Raw genomic sequence first — 21263 nt, forward strand, 5'->3', positions numbered from 1 at the left:
AACAATTGCTTTCTGAGTAATCATCAGATTAATGATAAATTCAAAATCAATTCTTTTAAGCAATGAAAATGCTTGAATAGCACTACCTTGATTTCAACTTCTATCTGAATTATCTGAAATATATGAAAATGTATCAACAATTGCTTTAAGAAGGTCAAGTGCTGTTTCCAGTGCATCTATTCTCTCTAACCAACATGTTCTGCACAGTGGGAGCAACTTAGTTTCAAAGTGTCTGGATATTTTGAAATGCATTCTTCCAGTGCATTCTGCCTTTTAGGAGAGAAATTGAAAAAATTGGCAAAGCATTTTATCGCATCCATCATATTCGCTACACTAGTTATTTTGCACATATGTGCAACACACTAATTGAGTTTATGTGATGCACAGTGAAAATACAGTGCTTTAGGAAATTTTAGTTTGATGAGCTTGGCAGCTCCACTATACTTCCCAGCCATATTGCCAGCACCATCATACCCTTGTCCTCTACATCTTGTCATGTCTAATTGCATGACTTATTACAGGTATGCTCAATTACTTCAGCCAACTGTGCTCCACTTGTACCAAATTCACATTCAAAAAAGCCCAAAAAAGTTTCTTGAATAGTATTGCATGCATCAACAAAATCTAATCACCAGTGACATCTGTTCTTTGTTAGAACAGTCCCTGCACTCATCAGCAATGACAGCAAACAATTTACTTCCTGCTTCAATATCACCTAAAATATATTTTTTGTATTTGGATTCCAATCAAAGAGACTATGTCATCTTGAATCTTGTGGGAAGTATATTGAGCATTTCCAGGAGCAGTAGAAAAGTGTTCTTTCAGTATTTCATCACCACTGTCCACTCGAAACAATTAAGGACTTAAAATTCCCTGGATTGTCAGTTTGAATTTGAAGATTCCCGATGTCCCCTAAGACAGATGTTTTGTTTGCCACAAAAAGTATAGTTTCACTAACAGAAGCCAACATTTTTCTTGTTGCGTTCTATATTCGTAGCAGTAATTGTGTTAATCTGTGAATCTATTGAAGTTTGCTCTGCCTTCATAATTCTAATAAAATTTTCACATTTAATAGTTGCAGTTTTATGTGCAGGTGATTTCAAGGCATGTTCATTTAACTTCTCACAAGCAGTTGTCCAAAATACTAGTGGAAATTTCACTAAGCAGTCTAGCTTTGATGAATTCTCCTCTGTTCCAAAAAGCACACATATTTTGCAGTATGCTCCATCCTAGAATACACTAACCACTTATGGTTGTCTAACCAGGATGAATTAAAGGAACGCTTTTTCCCATCCTCGTGGACAGGCCTAGGAAACTGATAATTTTTTCATGGTTGATAGTAATTATTGAAAGCTGATAGCTGCTCAGCATCTGTCAAATGCTTATTCACATATAAACAAAAGTCATTGGGAATAGTAGAATATTCATGGCTGCTTGTGGGTGCTGGTACAGAGTCTGTGTAAATAAATTTAAGGTAACCATGCAGCTATAGATAGTTTGCTATCATGATAAAATATGCTTTTTCTGCAGTGGTCCACTGAATAATTTCAATTGTATGCTTATCAATATGTCACATGTGGTAGCACATTATATAGAACAACGTCTGCATTATATAGAACAAAGTTTGCATCATGAGGATCTTGGTGTGCATTAAATAGATTAACAAGTAAACCGTGCGAAGGGAGAGATTCTGTTATGAAAGTTTAGAAAAATATAGTTGAGTAAATTAGAGATTGTTTAACTGAATAATAGCCATATATCAAACCTTTTGTACCATCATGAATATAGTTTTACTAAATCAGTCACCTAAAAATACTTGACTAGTTTCTGGAAACCTCAGAAACCCCCCTGGAGCTGCCCCTAATGCCAGCAGCTTCAGAGATTGCAGCTTTGCCTTAACGTTTCGACTCAATTTGACTTGCAGAGCTGTCAGTGTTAGAGGGTATCATGTATACAAAAGTATCTGGACTTCACATGTAGGAGCATCCCGGCTTGAGCTATCCGAACCTGACAATCGTGAAGATCCGTTCACTGTTGCTACGAAGATCAGTGTCATGATACATGTTCCACGCACTGTGTCATGTATATTAGACACATTTCTATGTCATAGTGGATCTATTATCCGCAATTTAACTGGTGACAGGAGATACTCCTCAGATTTGCCAAATGTTGGGCTGGAGCTCCCCTGCACGTATGCATTCGTAAGTGTCGATAAGGCCACTTCAACTAAATCTTCTGTTTCTAAATCCAAAATCAAAATATGTTAACTATTTAGGTCATGCGTTGCATCACGTGAGTTAATGAAAAGCGGGAAGTCTGTGTCCGTCAAGCGTGGGGCTAATGTACTTGTTGCAAGAAGAGTGGTTAGAGCAGAATATGAGTGGATGTTTTGTCGTATGGTATACATACTAAAATGTAACATTTACTGAATTGGCTGTTTGGTTTGTTATAGCTATGTGGATTAGTTCTATTATTATTATTATTTTAATTCTACCTGCTGACACTAAAATTGTTGATTTTTCCCCGAGAAATATAATTGAAGTGATCTAAGCACCTGTTGCAAAAAGATAGAAAGCGTCTAGAAGAAGAGGGCAAACAGGTAGCCAGTGATGTAAGAAGTGGCTGTTGAAAGTAGCAAGTCAACAGCTGCAGTGCTCGCAGCCACTGACTCCACCACACTTAAAACTGTGACAATTAGCATCTGATTCAGTGACAAGAAATGGTTCCTTCACTACTGCTGCTGCAGCTACTGCTACGATTTCTACTATATTACTTCAGAGCATTCATATGCAACACAAACCGTGCATTTATCTGACACCATAATGATTCTGAGTGAAGTGGTTAGTCATGATAGACACTCTATGTGGTTGAAAATAAGAGATATTTCTTTAAACAATGATGACAAGAGAATGCTTGAAACTGGGGCGATGCTGATAGATAAACACATCAGCATGCACAAAGGCTGTTAAAGGAAATATTTTCAGAGATAAATGGCTTACGACTCACTGTGCTTCAAGACAAGAAACTTAAGGGGCCCACATCAAACTCCATACAGATAATACATGTAAATTGAAACCATTGGGTTTGTGTTTCAACCACTGCTAAACGGAAACAAGTAAATATTTACGACTCTTCATTTGTAAACTGGGACCAGGCATCATACAAAACCCTCCAATTGCAGTTTTGTATGCAGCATGTGCAATATTAAACTGGTCAATAGTGTTCAGAAGCAAACAGGAGCATCTGATTGTGGCTTGCATGTTTGCAATAGTGCAACTACCTTAGCTTTTAAAGGGGATTCATCACAGACAAGGCATAATCAGAAGCTAATACACAAACACGTTCTTGACGCTTCACTACAAAAACAATGAAGCCATTTCCATAGGCTAATGTATAGTAATTTTCTAGTATATAGTAACTTTATTGCAAGACAATAATAACATGTAGCAGTCACATGCACATTTTTGGTAAATTTAAATTGCATGTTTGTCAGACCATAATCAGTTTGATCAGACATAAAGTGCAGGGAAGAGCCAATAAGGGTTGGTATGCTATTTTTGGCTAATTACTAACAATAACTGTCCCTAAAGGTTGCTAGGACATAAAACAGTAATTACTATGAATATAATACAGTATGATAGTACTGTATAGTAGGGACCACAAAGGAGTAGGCATGGCCCATGAAATAATATAACCCAAAAGACAGCCTCAATTTCCCCTGACAACAATGAGGCAGTATTGTTTAGGTAAAACTAAGCCCAAACAAGTTTTCAGATCGACCCGAAACGCTTTCAACAAGTTGCTACGGAATTTTAAATATATATATATATTTAGCAGAATTTTCTAGTGACTGACTGACTGAGTAACTGACTGATGCCTTCAGACAAGCATAACTTGATAACGGCTAAGGCTACAGGCTTTATTTTTTCACTATTCAACGTCGCTTCAGCCTGACAGGTGCCTTTTGGCATACCGCAGTACATACAACGCATTCTTCATGGACTTATCAGTGTCCTCCTTTGTGTCCCATTCATCTTTGCTGACAGCAAAAAGTGTTGATTTGGAGATAGCATGTGATGGCTTCCCTTCATAACGGAAATCGTCCGTGTTTGTCATAGTGACTATTTTGATAGCAGAGGTGCTTTTCAAACAGTTCTTGATTCGTACTACTGTGTAACAGGTTGAACATAGCTGACAACGAAGCGTAATGGATACTTACTTTTCAGATGAAAATTCAGGCACATGGCGCCATTTCAGATGTGGTATGCGTGGGTTCGCCAGTCATAATAATTATTTACAAAAAAGTTAGCAAATAAGTACACAGGAATTTTCAACTAGAGTAGGGACCATAGCACATCAATAAAAAGTACTGAAACAAGCTGGAGTAGTGCACGATATTAAATCACAGTAAAACAATAAGAAGTGTTATATCCTTACTGTACTCAAGATACCATAATGGAAATGCACAGTAGGGATATAACACTTCTTATTGTTTTACTGTGATTTAACATCGTGCACTACTCCAGCTTGTTTCAGTACTTTTTATCGATGTGCTATGGTCTCTACTCTAGCCGAAAATTCCAAATTTTTCTGTGTACTTGTGCCATAAAGAATTCCCCACTACTAAAACATAGATATACCGGTAGTCAGATGTTTAACTGTGCTGCTCACTGCTTACTGAATTCTCAACAGACATTAGTGCATTTAGATGCACAGTGTTCGTCTATTGCTGAATGCAAAACATTCATCTGTATTGGCATCCAGTAAATCAAAATCAAAATTATTTTTATAATAGTTATTTACACTGCAATACTGTTGAAAATATTAACTTGCAGTTGATATTTAATCGCTATAGGCAATAGCTACATTAGAATTTCTGTAATGCCTGCTGTGTGAAATCCTTTCTGAACAAAGTCAGTTGTTTGAATATACATACAAGCACTGTCTAGCCACTGAAATCCAAGTGATTTTAACAAAGAAAGATGTAATCAATGACCTTATCATTGTCTCCTGTTAGAGTCTTCTTCCGTATCCCAGCAGCATACCACTCATGAAAACAAGATTTCAAATGAATAATCTCATTTGAAATGTTGAATAGCTTCAGTATCCTAGCCCTCTCCTAGTCTGTAATTTTAATGTACGATTCCCTCTTGCCAGTTGCTTCGACGCTTCACTCTTTTAGCTACTTCTCAACTGCATGGATAGTAGCCTTGGATATGGGTGCGGTAGGCGGTAGCTTTGCTTCTGAGTTGAAATTTTTTAAAAGTACTGTCAGATATCCATACTTTCTGATGTTGAAAATGGTCTAGTTTGTAGTTCAAATATCACGCCAGTAATTACACAATAGATTTGTAGGGTTAGGCTAATCTCGTGCCCAGCTGGGCTCACAGTGTTTGCGCATTAATGCAAGCCTGGCTGGGCACGAGACTACAGTTAGGTGTGCTAGATTTATAGGGTCACGCACATAGCCATTCGTGAAAATAAAATCACGAAAAATCTCTTAACTATGATTTCGCAGAATTTAAGTGCCTCAAAAAAAACCTACTTTATGGTAGGACATGTGCGCACGCCGCTTATTGCATATTAGTATTTGGAATTTCACGTGAGTCTCAGTATTTGTAATAGTGTGGCGGCACTCACCCCTTCGTAAAAAGTAAACTTACTTTTTGCGAAGGGGTGGGCGATGCAAGGCTATAGTCGTAATATAAAACCAGCCAACAATGAGGTTCACGGGGGCTTAGTGGATATAGATAGTGCTTTACATACATGAACTTACTTTGTTTTGTAAGGGCTACTGGATTTCTTGGTGAAATAGCATAAAATCACTGTTTCGCATGCTTAACAGGGGCTCTTTCATAACAAAGTACATTTCTTGAAGCTTAATTGAAGTGCTATCTAAAGTTCTACTGAGCACTAGTGAACTGCTGGTTTTGTATTACAACTATTGAAACTCATGTGAAATTCCAAATACTAATTATATACAATTAAAGTAAGCGGCACGCATGCATGTCCTACCTCCTCTGATGCAACTTTGATTTAAATTACAGAGGTAGAATGTTACTTTTAATCAAAATCATTCCATAGTTGTAGGTCTTGTACTAGCAACTCCTCGACAAGTAGCTACTCAGGTCACTAAAAATTCTCTACTTGTCCTGTTCTATAGCCTCTCCAAGAACAGCTATGTTGCTAAGTCCTCAAATATTTAATGTCATATCTCAAAAAGAAGGGGAAAAAATGAACTAGTGTGCAAATAGCTTGAAAATTTTGCTAATGGAATGGTGATAGGGAATAGGTACTATTGTGGCTGCATGTGTTATAATATATTCAGCATCAAAAATTAATAAAACATTCCTATCTCCAAGCCTTTGTAGTAAAACATACTGTATACATCATGTAAAATTGTTGAAATAGGGGCCTGTTTGAGAATTAATAGGAGAATCCATAGAATCCTGCACACCTACCAAAGCAACCACCATCTGTTGACGGTGGAAACCTGCTCACAACGGGGTAAGCCCTGCTGACTGGGTTAAACTGACAAGCAACATTAATTAGCATTAATATCATTACAACCATTTCTTGGCTGCCACCTTTAATATTACACCATAACTTTTGATGCCACATCCTTTTTTGAAGCTTGGCTGTTTATGTTTCTTTTTGTACTTTATCTATACCAAGGCAGCCAAGCTGTGAAAAAAGGGTGCGCCCCCCAAAAAAGCCATGATGAAAATAGATGAGAAGTCCAAGGTGGCTGGCAAAACTATTAATTACAACAATTCAGATGCCTTCTCCAAGTTCCACTAGTTTTTTTTTTTTTTTGTTAATCTACCATCACAGCCATTTCTTGGCCACCACCTTGGACCTTACATCTTTTTTCACCAGTAATGATATATAGCTACAGTATTAAAATTTATTAGCAACACAATTGCAGCCATTTCTTGACCACCACCTTTAAGTTCACAACTTTTTCACCAAGGCTATATATCTCCATAGCAACACAAACATTGTGCCATTTTCCTGAACAGTTTTATGCAGGCACTTATTGTGGGAGACATTGAAACTAGCCACCTTGCTAATTTTAATCATCAAGACAGGTTAGTGATAACATACTTGGCAGGTCTGCCATAAAACACTCCATATCATTGTTAGGGTCTGCAATGTGAAAAATCGATATCCTCCAATTATAACTATTTTCATGCGTTAAGCTAAGTGTAACTTGAATAACACCAGCGTGGCAGCCAAGTTTGTCACTTTCTTCTAGTAGATAATGATACAAATGCCTTAAAATCACATGATTTTTCATTGCAGCGGTTTGAAGGGTTCTTCATATGCCATGATTTCACTCTCGACATTGTTCAAGTAGTCTATAATCAACTCAAAGTATTAGTGGTTTGGTTTTATTGGTCAGTTTCCGGTGGCGGCACAATCTGTGCCGCTTTTTGGCGACAAACAAAATGTTTCTTCCTCTGGAGCACAGGACAAGCAGAGCAGCATCTGCACCATGGGTCAGCAATGACTAGTATTAGGTAAAGTACCTACATACGAAGTATGGTTATAATTGATGTTAGCCATCTGGCTGAGCCATCTATATGCTGAAATTTGGCCAAAACGACATGATTTTTGCAAACAAATACCAGAATGGTTGAATAAATCAATGAAACAGTCTCCAACAGTAAGGATAAGAAGCTTATAAACACCTAACAATATATGGCTATCTCGCCCAGTAAATGTATAGCAGGGGTGGATCCAAGGGAGGGGGTGCACCAGAGAAGTATGTATATGGAGCAGGGGTTGGCAGGGCCTGAAATTATGTTTTGAAAATGTTCTAACAAATCCTGCTATTTGGTCAGACATACTCAATAGTACTGTACAAAATTTTTTCTAATAGTGTTCAGACATTAGTCAAAAATGGTCAGAAAATGGCAGATGTCTGACCATAAACTTTGGGTTCTGGGTTGGTGTGTGTGCGTGTGCATGTGTGTGTGGGAGGGGGGGTTGCAGCCCCCAGAAGCTATAACTATTTCATATGTTTCAGAGTGGTTTTATGCACAAATGTCTAAATCATACTGCTTTCTAAGTAGACTACATTGATTAAAAGTTGTATAGACAGTCATGAGTAATTCAGCTAGCTATACAGTGTGTGAGTCTAAAGAATGCATGGCATACACAAGACCATGTGTATTTCATTTGCAAGTATTCTTAGCAGGCTATGTGTGCCTATACATGGTATAGTGCTGTAGATGCTAGTTTTCATATTTGGCAACTGTGGAGGAATTCTCAACAGCGTTATGTGTGGTGACTGTTCTATTAAAGTATTTTACTGACTGCTTTATTAGAGTATCTTGATCTTGTGCAAGGTTTCTTTTTCTTGCTGGGAAGGGGGGGCAGCACATGCCCCCTTGGTTCTGCCACTGCATAGAGCAATCCAATGCATGAAATAGGCATTCATGTGATCAAAATTCAAATCGCGGAAAATACAACCATAATCTATTCTAGCTATTTCACTTGAAATCAAATGACAATAAGTTTGTATGCGTTAGGTTCAACCCTAGGCTGGGAATCTCAATTAGCTCAGCAGTCTAAGACTCTCCCTATGATGCCATCACAGCTAGTATAAGACACACCTGCACTGGCCCAGACCACGCTTGAGTGAACAATTTGCACAAATATTTACAAAAGGAGTGCAATTTCATGGGTACTTCCGCAATTTGAATTTCTATCATGTGAGTGCCTATTTCATGCATTGGATTGCTCTATGTGTTTACTGGGTGAGATAGCTATATAGTGTTAGGTGTTTATAAGCTACTTATCCTTGCTGTTCATTAATTTATTTAACCATTCTGGTATTTGTTTGCAAAAATTACATCGTTTTGGCCAAATTTCAGCATATAGATGGCTCAGCCAGATGGCTAACAAGCTTCAATTATAACCATACTCTGCATGCAGGTACTTTACTTAGTACTGGTCATTGCTGACCCATCCCTTTGAATGTTTTTATTACTGATATCTATATAACAATTCTCTAACTGTTTTCTGGCACTGCCCCTTCGTTCTTGGTCAGATTCCAATCGGATCAGTACCATTCAAATCTAAAATTTGAGGCAAATCTTTTCATCCAGGATTGGTGGTGATTCATTAAACTACAGGAAATACCCTTTAAACCACCGTAACTACCTGAGGAAGACACAAATTCATCCACAACTTTCTGGAGACCCTTATCGTGTTACCAGCCTTCCCCATCACAGCCTACACTAGATGTTTCTGAACGACAGAATGAGAAACAGAAAAATCGAGGCCATAAAAATTTCAAACACAAATTCCTCCCAAGTATTTTCCCCGATTAGCTTCAAACTTCCTAGACCAACTGCCTGTCCAAATCTGTGTCATAAGGTGGTTTTCCTGTCTATCATTATGTGCTAACCTTGGTTGTGAGATACTTATCATTGTCAATGGCCATTATAAGTTTATGATACACATATACGATGTTCCGGTATAAACGCATTACCAATAGATATCAGATGAAGTCATGGTTTAACTATCTGAAAGCTTACAATGAGGTAGGATCAATCACTTTTTCATGATTTAACCAATCATATCACCGAATTTGATCATGTGATCTGGTGTGTATGCTACCATCTACCCACTGAGAGTTCTGTAGTGGATGTGGCAAGTCTACAAGCGATGATTGTTCCTATCAGGTTACTTGACAGAGACTACAGAAGGAAGACTCACCGGCAATACACACTCTGCACTCTGATGCGCTGTCCACTACAAGGATAGACATCCTGAGGCCTACACTGCTGTGCGCTAGATGAAGTATAGTTACTGCGACACAAATACAAGCAGGTCAGGGACTATATAGACAGGCCTAAAACGGAGGATTACCAGCAACACCATTGCAAGGGAAAAGGAAACAGTCAAAAAAGAGAGTTTTGTAGTGGGTGTGGCAAGTTAACAAGCGATGATCACTCCAATCAGGCTGCCTAACAGACTACACAAGGAAGACTCGCCTAAAAGACACACTCTGCACCCTGCAGGATGACACCATTGTGAGCAAGGAAGAACGGAAGATTACGTTCAACTACTCTAATAGAACATATGTCTACTTTACCAGGTGACAAATGGTGGACAAGATCATGAAGTTGCTATTGCAGTCTTCAATGTGTAGGAAGACACATTTTTACTCCTTGGTTAACTCTACAAGGACAGCTGAAGCTTCCAGAAGCTCTATTAGTTTAACTACCCTAACAGAACATACATCGCGATATCTACCCTATGAGCCTTATCCAAAATTATGTCACAGACATAAAATGGCCGCTGTAGTGTGGGGACGTTTGTAAAATTTGTATGGGCGACCAGGGGAGACAAAATTTGAACAGCAATATCTCAGCCAAGATGGAAGATATCGAGTTCTAACCAGCAGGTATGGTGATAAATTAGCTGAAAGAATAGGAATCTAGCGTTGTTTTGAAAATCAACCAAACTCGTTTTTATGTACTTATTGTAGTGTCTTATAGCCAAACCTGCTAGTTAGAGTTTGGCATCTTCCTTCTTGGCTAAGATATTTATTTTATTAAATGCTATCCCACTAGGGACCTGTGAGAAGGCTATATAAAGCCTGTGAATACAGAGTCTGAAACATGTAACTAAAATATTGATATATTTATATTTCCGTTCAAAAAATTTCTTCCCATAGCCGCCCATACAAATTTTACAAATATCCCCACACTATAGTGGCCATTTTTATGTCTGTGATGTAATTTCGGATAAGGCTCATTACGACCTCTACTTGAGCATCCACTCTTCATATGAAGGATTCACCTAGGCTATGGGCTATGCTGATACCTTAATTCTGAAAGCAACTATAAAACAACTCTTCTCTATCCAAATCCAGTGTGTGAAATAACATCTGGACAGTTTCTGGTCAATTACATCAGTTGTCAGGCCATAATTGAATTTTTCCTGTCAAAGTGTCCTTTCAAAGTGTAGCAGAATTCATTGGGCTAGGAGGGAGGCCAGACATGATGGTATTGACATGTAATTAAGTTATTTGTGTTTGGTCTGTGGTAACCACAAAGGTATGCCAAGATGTAATCTGAGGTTAACAGTTTACTATGCTGTGCTGGCCTACTCTCAGTCACCTGTATTGCAGTAGTAAAATGTATTTATAACCTGATTGCCAGTAGTACTTTTAGTTGTGGTTTTCATGATCACTTGTACCACTAGTTTATATTTTAAGCTAGAATGAACAAGACATCAGTGCATCTCTTATGTTCATACACAGTATTACGGTAAAGCCAGTACAGATATATTCTAAACAATGGTAGCATAAGCTAAGTTTGACCACATAATAATTATAGCTATGTAGGAGGCCTTGACAGAAGTCCTTATGATGTAATATAATTGATTCCATAGAAGCTCTTTTTTGTGACCAGTAGTTACCCTTTAAAATACTGTAGTATCAGTGTGAGTGGTTGAGTAATAATCAGCTCTATAGTACATGGGTGGCCCCAGAAGCAAACATCTACTGTAAATTGGCAGAAACACAGGAAAGGAGAAACAACAAAAGTCAAAATGTCTGGTCAAATTGCTTGATGTCCACTCAACTTTCACAATTTCCTGACAGTATGTCAGGACATGTTTGAAAAGTTATTTCACACACTGCAAATACACATGCTGATGTTGACCTTCTTGCTCAGTACAGCCGATTAACTTGAATACCCATCCTCAATACTGTACTTCATACATCATCCAAATGAAGTAGAGCACATCCCAATTGTGGCATTTGTCTGCTGCTATCTCTTTTGTGTATGTGCATGGTTGTAATGGGACGTATCTTGATACACCACCATCATGAGGACTGTATAGAGCCTATAACTGGACACATGCATCTTGATAAGGCATCTGCGCATGAGTACTGCACAAATGTGCAGAAATTCCAGTGCACAAGGCCAACATTATAAAAACTATGACATCAGTCACTCTTTGTTGATGCAAGGTCACCAACATTATAGCTAGATGTTAGTGCCACACACCATTGAAGAAATTATACTTGCACATTAGTAGCTATGCCAAATCATGTCTTTGTTGGTATGTATTGATGTGATTACTCCTTGATCATTAGTAATGTTCAAATTTAAGTGTATTCACACAATAGCACATAACAATTGTCTTAGTATCAAGCACATTTTGCACGGGTACAACTAGTTTTATATAAATTATGCAATTGAAAAGCTTCCTACAAAATTTTCAGTAAACCATGAAACCTCACTGTGGTTAACACAAGCCCCTACACAAATCAAATTGGCCCTAAGGTACAAAATCAACAGGTGTTATCACATGATTCCTCATGTGACACACTCACAATACTTATTGATAGTTGTAACATGTTGTGACACTTGTATAGCTACATGTACAAACTAGTGTATTTCTTACAGATTGCAATGAAAAAGGCAAAGTTAACTATTGCTATGAATCAGATTTCAGAAAAGGATATGAAGATTATGGATTCATTCATTTAGTTTTAAAGGACAGTAAGTTTCTTGACTAACCAAGTATTCAATAACTCTTCATCATACAGTACGGTAGTACTACATACGAAGGATCATGGAGATTAAGGTTTTTCTGACCAAAAATATCACCCAAAAACCAGCTTTACAATACTATCCTGGTGCCTTGGCAGTATTGGTATAACCAAGCCCAACAGTGTCTTTAGTACAACGCTAAATACTTCCAATTGGTAGCTACAAAAATTTTTTTTAATTAATCAATGGAATTTTCTATTGACTGACTGACTGACTGACTGCCTGCCTGCCCGCCTGCCCACCCACCTGCCTGCCTGCCTGCCTGCCCGCCTGCCTGCCTGCCCGTCTGCCTGCCTGCCTGCCGCCGGCCTGATGCCTTCAGACAAGCGTAACTTGATAATGGCTAAGGCTATAAGCTTGATTTTTTCTCTGTTTGACATCACTTCATCCATAGATGTGCCTTTTGGCAAACTGCAGCACATAAAATGCATGCATCATGCACTTACCTTTGTCCTCCTTTGAATCCCATTTCCTTTTGCTGACAGTCCAAAGTGTCGATTCGCAGTAGCACAATGCATGGATTCCTATTTGTAAATGGGAATCATCCATATTTTCCATGGTGACTGGATTGATTGCAAAGACGTCTTCATTTATAATGTTGTATAACGTGCTGAAAATAAGTGAAAGCAATGCATAAAGGCCATTTCACTTTCAAATCAGTAATTGATAGTTGGGACGTGCAAATCGTCTGTATTTTTCATGGTGGCTGGATTGATTGCAGAGGCGCTTCTCCTGCTGTTCTTCATTTCTCCTGTTGTTCTTCATTTGTAGGGACCCGCCGATTATGCTCATAATTTTACCTATTATGCTATGCTGCATTGCTCAAAAATTCACCTATTATGCTTAAATTAATGCTCAATATTTACCTATTATGCTCGATTATGCTCAATGTTCATGCCTTAGTTCATATGCTTTGCTACTAGTTTAACACTGTATAGAAAGAATAAAATGAGTGGCTGGAACACAAATAATAAATTCTTGCTGCATGTAAGAGAAAAGATCGATATATTCTAATAGAACAGTCAGTTTGATGATTGTTCTATTAGAGTTACTGACTGCTCTATTAGAGTATATCAATCTTATTTTGCAATTGTCATTTTTCCAGCAAGAGTTTACACTATCGTACAAATATTTAACCTATTATGCTGGAATTATGCTCAATGCTTTTAGGTACCTATTATGCTCAAAATTATGCCAGCATAATCGGTGGGTCCCTATTCATTTGTAGTGCTGTGTATAACAGGCTGAACATAGCTGAAAATGAAGTATAATGGCCACTTCACTTTCTAGTCAATAATTGATAGCTGGGGTGAGCATTCAGACAAAAACATTTACTCTGGTGCCATCCTTTCCTTTCATGCAGTATGTGCAGGTTCACCAGTCTTAATAATGTTACAAAAATAAGTAAACAAACAAATATAAGGAAAAAATTGGAATTTTGAGTTCGATTAGAAAAAAGTAGGGAAACAAGGGAGATTGCTGACACCTGCAGATATACTAATGAACATTTAATCCCTAATTTAGTCATGGGTATAAACTGAAGTAGGGATTAAATGTTCACTAGTATATCTGCAGGTTTAGGCAACCTCCATAGTTTCCCAACTTTTTTCTATATATGATCCATAATCGAACTTAAAACTCCTAATTTTCCTTATACTTGTATATGTTAAAGCATGTGCTATTATATTATCTATACTTGCAGCTATGTTGAATGAATTTCTTTGTGTTATTACATGCCCAAACATCATCAATCTGTTTAAAATGACTATGGAATTCAATGAAAAGCTTCTTCATATTGTATAGTAGTTGTTTGAAGTATTATTATAATATAAGCTAAAGCCATACTGCCCACTAAAGTGTGCAGCTATGTATTTGATTTTTGGTGTACACAGTGGTGGAGGAAGTAGTTGATGTGAGGGAAGTGGGGAGCTGACCAGAGTATAGAATGGCAGCTGTGGCAATGTTAGGTTATACATGTCTCAAAGTTCACCAGAATGCACAATTTTAAGCCAAAAATATTTTAAAACAGCAGTCTGTAAAAACTCTTGGCAATGTTGACTATACTTGGTTAATATGATAAACATACAGCATTTATAAGCAGTTCAAAATAGCCTTTTAAACACCTGGAAACACTTGATACAGTGGTAATACACCAAGTCTCTCAAGTAAGAGACCAGTGGTTCGATTCCTGCTATAGGCAAAAAAACTTTTTTTCCCCTCCATTTTTAGACTACTTTTAGGAACACTTTTTTATGAAGCGTTTTGACTGGTATTTTAGCATTATATTAGAGTATATCAATCTTTTTCACGATTTTTAGCCCCACTCCAGGAAAGATAATTTCAGCGAGATATCATACAAAGGGGGACGAAACCCCCCTAACAGACTGAGGGGGCTTCAGACCCCTAGCCTCCCCTTCCGCTGCCTATGGGAGTACATATAATTAGGCAGTTTTGCAATAGGTTCCAGCCAGGCACCAACACTACCAGGGGTAGAATAATGGTGGTGGATGGGGTACTTATAGAGCAATAAATACAGGACAATTTTGAAGTTAATAAAAGTTCTCTATCTAATTATTAATTCCAGAAAATATTCTACAAACCCCTTGCATGTATGCAAGTGCTCTATACTAACAGTTTCTACTCTAATAAATCAATCTAATCAAAAACAGCCAAGCAGTAAAAAAAGGAGTGCGGCCCTTGAAAAGGCTATGGTGAAAAAAGATGTGAAATCCAAGGTGGCGGCCAAGAAATGGCTGTGATGGTAGGTTAATGGTAAAAATTTTAATAACAACAATCCAGGTGAATTTGGTGCCGCTTGGTCAATTGGCACAAAATTCACCTGAATTGTCGTTATTAAAATTTTTACCATTAACCTACCATCACAGCCATTTCTTGGCCGCCACCTTGGATTTCACATCTTTTTTCACCATAGCCTTTTCAAGGGCTGCACTCCTTTTTTTACAGCTTGGCTGTTTTTGATTAGATTTCACTTCTTTTTGTATTTGTATACCCCAAAGATGGCCTATGGCCAGCTTTGGGGCTTTTTAACCTATATATTTTTCTTTACCACAGGAAAAAGAAAAAGATGAAGCAGATTTTATAAACACTTTAACTCATTCTGATTTTATCAGTAAATGTACAAATTATATATATAATGCATATATCAAGAGTTCATAATATAAAAAGAGAGCATATATTTATTACATGTCAACTAATCCCCACAGGATAATTTGCAGCTGATCTCTCTACTGGGTGACTTGAAATGTAGCTGAAATCTCTACAGGGTGATCTGCTTGTACGTAGATGAACTCTTTACAGAATTCTCTCTACAGGGTGACTTGACTCTAGCTGAACTCTCTGCAGGGTTATCTGTTTGTAGTTGAATTCTCTACAGGGTGATTTGTTTGCTGCTGAACTCTCTACAAGGTAACTTCTTCTAGCTGATCTGTCTACAGGGTGACTTGTTTCTAGCTGGTCTCTCTACAGGACGATTTGTTTGTAGCTGAATTCTCTACAGGGTGATGTGTTTGCAGCTGAACTCTCTACATGGTGGTTGCTTTGTAGCTGAACTCTCTAAAAGGTAACTTCTTCTAGCTGAACTCTCTACAGTGTGATCTTTTCATAGCTGAACTCTCTACAGGATGATTTGTTTGCAGCTGAACTCTCTACATGATGATTTCTTTGTAGCTGAACTCTCTACAGGGTGATTTCTTTGTAGCTGAACTCCCTACAAGGTAACTTCTTCTAAATGATCTATCTACAGGGAGATTTGTTTGTAGCTGAACTCTCTACAGGTGATTTGTTTGTAGCTGAACTCTCTACAAGGTGATACTTCTAGGTGATCTCTCTACAGGATGACTTGTTTCTAACTGAACTCTCAACAGGGTGATCTGTTCATAGCTGAACTTTCTACTGGGTGATTTGTTTGCAGCTAAACTCTCTACAAGGTGATCCTTCTAGGTGATCTCTCTACAGAATGACTTGTTTCTAACTGAACTCTCAACAGGGTGATCTGTTCATAGCTGAACTTTCTACTGGGTGATTTGTTTGCAGCTAAACTCTCTACATGGTGGTTTCTTTGTAGCTGAACTCTCTACAAGGTAACTTATACTACCTGATCTCTCTACAATGCGACTTGTTTCCAGCTGATCTGTGATTTGTTTGTATCTGAACTCTGTACAGGCTGATTTGTTTGCAGCTGAACTCTCTACATGGCGGTTTCTTTGTAGCTGAACTCTCTACATGGTGACTTCTTCTAGATGATCTTTCTACAGGGTGACTTGTTTCTAGCTGAACTCTCTACAGGTGATTTGTTTGCAGCTGAACTCTCTACATGATGATTTCTTTGTAGCTGAACTCCCTACAAGGTAACTTCTTCTAGCTGATCTATCTACAGGGCGATTTGTTTGTAGCTGAGTTCTCTACAGGGTGTTTTTTTGCAGCTGAACTCTCTACATGGTAGTTTCTTTGTAGCTGAACTCTCTACAATGTGACTTCTTCTAGCTGAACTCTCTACAGGGTGACTTGTTACTAGCTTATCTCTCTACAAGGTGACTTGTTTCTAGCTGAACTCTCTACAGGTGATTTGTTTGCAGCTGAACACTCTACATGGTGGTTTCTTTGTAGCTGAACTCTCTACAAGGTAACTTTTTCTAGCTGATCTTTCTACAGGGTGATTTGTTTGTAGCTGAATTCTCTACAGGGTGATTTATTTGCAGCTGAACTCTCTACAAGGTGACTTCTTCTAGCTGAACTCTCTACAGAGTGATTGATTTTTTTGCAGCTGAACTCTCTACATGGTGGTTTCTTTGTAACTGAACTCTCTACAGGGTGATTTGTTTGTAGCTGAACTCTCTACAGGGTGATCTGTTTGTAGCTGAACTCCCTGCATAGTAACTTCTTCTAGCTGATCTTTCTACAGGGCGATTTGTTCGTAGCTGAGTTCTCTACAGGGTGATTTGTTTGCAGCTGAACTCTCTACATGGTACTTTCTTTGTAGCTGAACTCTCTACAATGTGACTTCTTCTAGCTGAACTCTCTACAGGATGACTTGTTTCTAGCTGATCTCTCTACAGGGTGACTTGTTTCTAGCTGAACTCTCTACAGGGAATTTGTTTGCAGCTGAACTTTCTACATGGTGGTTTCTTTATAGCTGAACTCTCTACAAGGTGACTTCTTCTAGCTGATCTCTCTGCAGGGTGATTTGTTTGTAGCTGAACTCTCTACAGATGATTTGTTTGTAGCTGCACTTTCTACAAGGTGATACTTCTAGCTGATCTCTCTACAGGATTACTTTTTCCTAACTGAACTCTCAACAGGATGATATGTTCATAGCTGAACTTTCTACTGGATGATTGTTTGCAGCTTAACTCTCTACATGGTGATTTCTTTGTAGCTGAACTCTCTACAAGGTAACTTCTTCTAGCTGATCTTTTTACAGGGCATGTTTGTTTGTAGCTGAGTTGTGATTGGTTTGCAGCTGAACTCTCTACATGATGGTTTCTTTGTAGCTGAACTCTCTACAAGGTGACTTCTTCTAGCTGATACAGGGTGACTTGTTTCTAGATGAACTCTCTACAGGGTGACTTGCATGTAGCTGAATTGTCTATCAGATTAACTGTTTGTAGCTGAATTCCGTACAGAATATCCTGCAATGTAATATAATTCTGTAATGGAGTAAGTTATAAACGTAGCTGAATGCTCTATTAGGGTGACTGTTCTATTAGAGTGTCTCGATTTCGCATTTGCTACACGTAGTTGCCTTTCGAATCATAACTCAGTGGTTTGTAATCCGATTCTTCTGTACTACTGCAAGGACTTTCTATGATGATTATTCCAGCTACACAGTGATTTTCAGCTCATTGCTCTAAGCGGTTTGCCTGATAGACACGAAAACTAATAGTATTTTTATTCATAAAAATCGATCGCGTAATTTTGACACAGGTCGGGTTTTGTGTCATATCTCCGTGGTCTTTATCCCGATTCCTTTCAAACCACAAAAAGGCACTCCTACGATGGTTGCTCCATCTACATTGCAATTTTCAACTGATTCCTCAAAGGAGTTTACCCTGTAGGCGTGGCAGACCTTCGACCTTATTTTACGCAAATAATCGATCATAACTCCGTGAATGTTCATCGGATTCCTACCAAAGTTGGTACAGAGATCCGCCTTATTAATGAGCCCTTTAAGTGTACCAAATTTCAGCCCGATCCGAGCACGAATTCGTGTTTTATGGCGGATTTTGCGAAATGTGCGAAATGAAGAAGTAGAAGAAAAAAACGAAGAAATTAAAACGAAATTTTGTTCGCTCGTATCTCGGAAATGGCAGGAGCGATTTTCTTCAAATTTGGTGTGTAGACTCCCCTTGCTGGCTGGCACCTCTCTAGCAAATTTGGTTCCAGTCAGATAAGGGATCACAGAGCTACATATGTGTGAAAATTGCGTTTTCTTTCTTCCTGTTAATATACTCACGGGTGGCATGCCGGCTTCTTGGGCCGCACGACACACTACCGTGTGTCTTGATCAGTTTAGTACTCATTATAATCAATACATTTACCAACTGTCATAGTTTTCAAATACACACAATATACTTATACACACAATAACACAATATACACACATAATATGCACAATATGCATACACATTATATAAACACAATATACTTAATGATTTTTACAGATGTACCAGAACTGAATGCTACTATTGAAACATATACAGATCGTGAAGGATGCAAAAATGTAAGTGTATTTGTGTGTTTCAGGAGGATTTAGCAAGGGAAGGAGCACCAGGGTAATAAACAGGCAGGTTGGCAGGCAGGTGGTTGGGTGGGTGGACAGGTGGTTGGGCAGTAAACTAAAAATCTCTAGAAACATTTTATATTTGATGTCAGATACACTAAAGCTGGTTTGTGGTATTAATTCAGTGCTTTCACTATGTATCACATGCTATTAATATTTCTCTGCTATTTCTCCAGAAGTTTCCGTGATATTTCCATTCCAATGTCGGGTAATTTGCAAAGCATTTCACTTGCAAGAGAGATCTATACCAAAATAGCCAAGCTGTGAAAAAAAGGGTGCAGCCCTCCAATAAAGCCAGGGTGAACAAGTTGTGAAATCAAAGGTAGCAGCCAAGAAATGGCTGCAGTGATGCTAATGCTAATCATTTTTAATGATGACAGTGATCATTAAAATGATTGGCATTAGCATCATTGCAACTACCTTTGATTTCTTAACATTCTTCACCCTGGCCTTTTTAGAGGGCTGCACCCTTTTTTCGCAGCTTGACTGTTTTGGTATGGATATCACTTCTTTTTGTAACTGTAAGCACCAAGCTTTGAGGCTTCCTTTAACGTGTTTTTTTCTTTATCATCAAAAAAGAAAAACACTATTGTTGGTGTACAACTATGTGACTGTCTATATAATTATTGTAAACAGTAAAAATGATCATCATGTATATAGCTATTATTGGTAACTTGTTCTGTAACTGAACCCTGTATATTGGGTGTTATGTATAGCTAAACTATCTGCAAGGTGACTTTAACATGGCTGAATGTTCTACAGGGTGATAGCACAACTCTCTACATGATGACTTCATTGTAGCTGATCTTTCTACAGGTTGGCTTATAACATAGCTGAACTCTACAGGGCTTGTTTATAGCTGAATTTTCTACAGGGTGACTTGTTTGTAGGTGAACTTTCTACTGGGTGACTTGTTGTTAGCTGAATTCTTTAGGGTAACTTGTTGTTTAGCTGAACTCTTTACAAGGTGACTTGTTTAGAGCTGAACTCTCTACATGGTGACCTGATTGTAGTTGATCTCTCTACAGGGTGACTTGTAGCATTACTGATCTCTATTCAGGGTACTTGTTTTGGAGCTGAATTCTCTGCACGGTACATGGTGACTTGATTGTAGTTGATCTCTACAGGACGACTTGTAACATTGCTGATAACTCTGTAGGTTGACTTGTTTGCAGCTAAGCTCTGTGTGGTGACTTGATTGTAGCTGATGGTGACTCTATACAAGGTGACTTGATTGCAGCTGATCTTTCTACATGGTGACTTATTCGTAGCTGAATTTTTGTAGGGTGACTTGTTTGTGGCTGAACTCTCTACATGGTGACTTGATTATAGCTAATCTCTCTACAGGGTGACTTGTTTGTAGCTGAACTTACTACATGGGGATTTGATTGTAGCTGATCTCTCTCTATGGAGTGACTTCTTCTAACATACTCTACAGATTGACTTCTAACATAGCCAAACTCTACAGGGTGATATTTGTAGCTGAACTCTCTATGAGATGACTTGTTTGTGACTGAACTCTGTACTGGCATGGGTGACTTGTTGTTAGCTGAACTCCTGTTACGTAGCTGAAGTCTCTACATAGTAACTGAAATACGGCTGATCTCTCTCCAGGTTGACTTGTAACATAGCTGAACTGTCTATAGGGTGACTTGCAACATAACTGAACTCTCTACAAGATGACTTGTTTGTAGCTGAACTGTATTTTTGGCTTTTAATAAAGCTAAACTCTCTGCAGAGTGGCTTTTTACATAGCTGAATTCTCTAGAGAGTGACTTGTTTGTAGCTGAATGCTCTACATTGTAGCTGAACGCTCTAATCGAGTATTATTATTTAGCTGAATGTTCTAATAGGGTGACTGCACTATTAGAGTATTTAGATCA

At 38.2% G+C, this 21263-nt stretch overlaps 1 protein-coding gene across 1 annotated transcript in view; it reads left to right on the top strand.

Annotated features, from left to right (window-relative positions):
* Window positions 1-21263, top strand: part of LOC136249431 (fibroblast growth factor receptor 3-like) — a 126615-nt gene that overhangs the window by 8489 nt on the left and 96863 nt on the right. The window contains exons 2-3 of the mRNA XM_066041436.1: window positions 12435-12530; window positions 19262-19320. Of these exons, the coding sequence (XP_065897508.1) occupies window positions 12435-12530; window positions 19262-19320 (155 nt within the window). The remainder of the gene's footprint in view (window positions 1-12434; window positions 12531-19261; window positions 19321-21263) is intronic.

This window comes from Dysidea avara, chromosome 3 (genome assembly GCF_963678975.1).
Source record: "Dysidea avara chromosome 3, odDysAvar1.4, whole genome shotgun sequence".
Lineage (NCBI taxonomy): Eukaryota > Metazoa > Porifera > Demospongiae > Dictyoceratida > Dysideidae > Dysidea > Dysidea avara.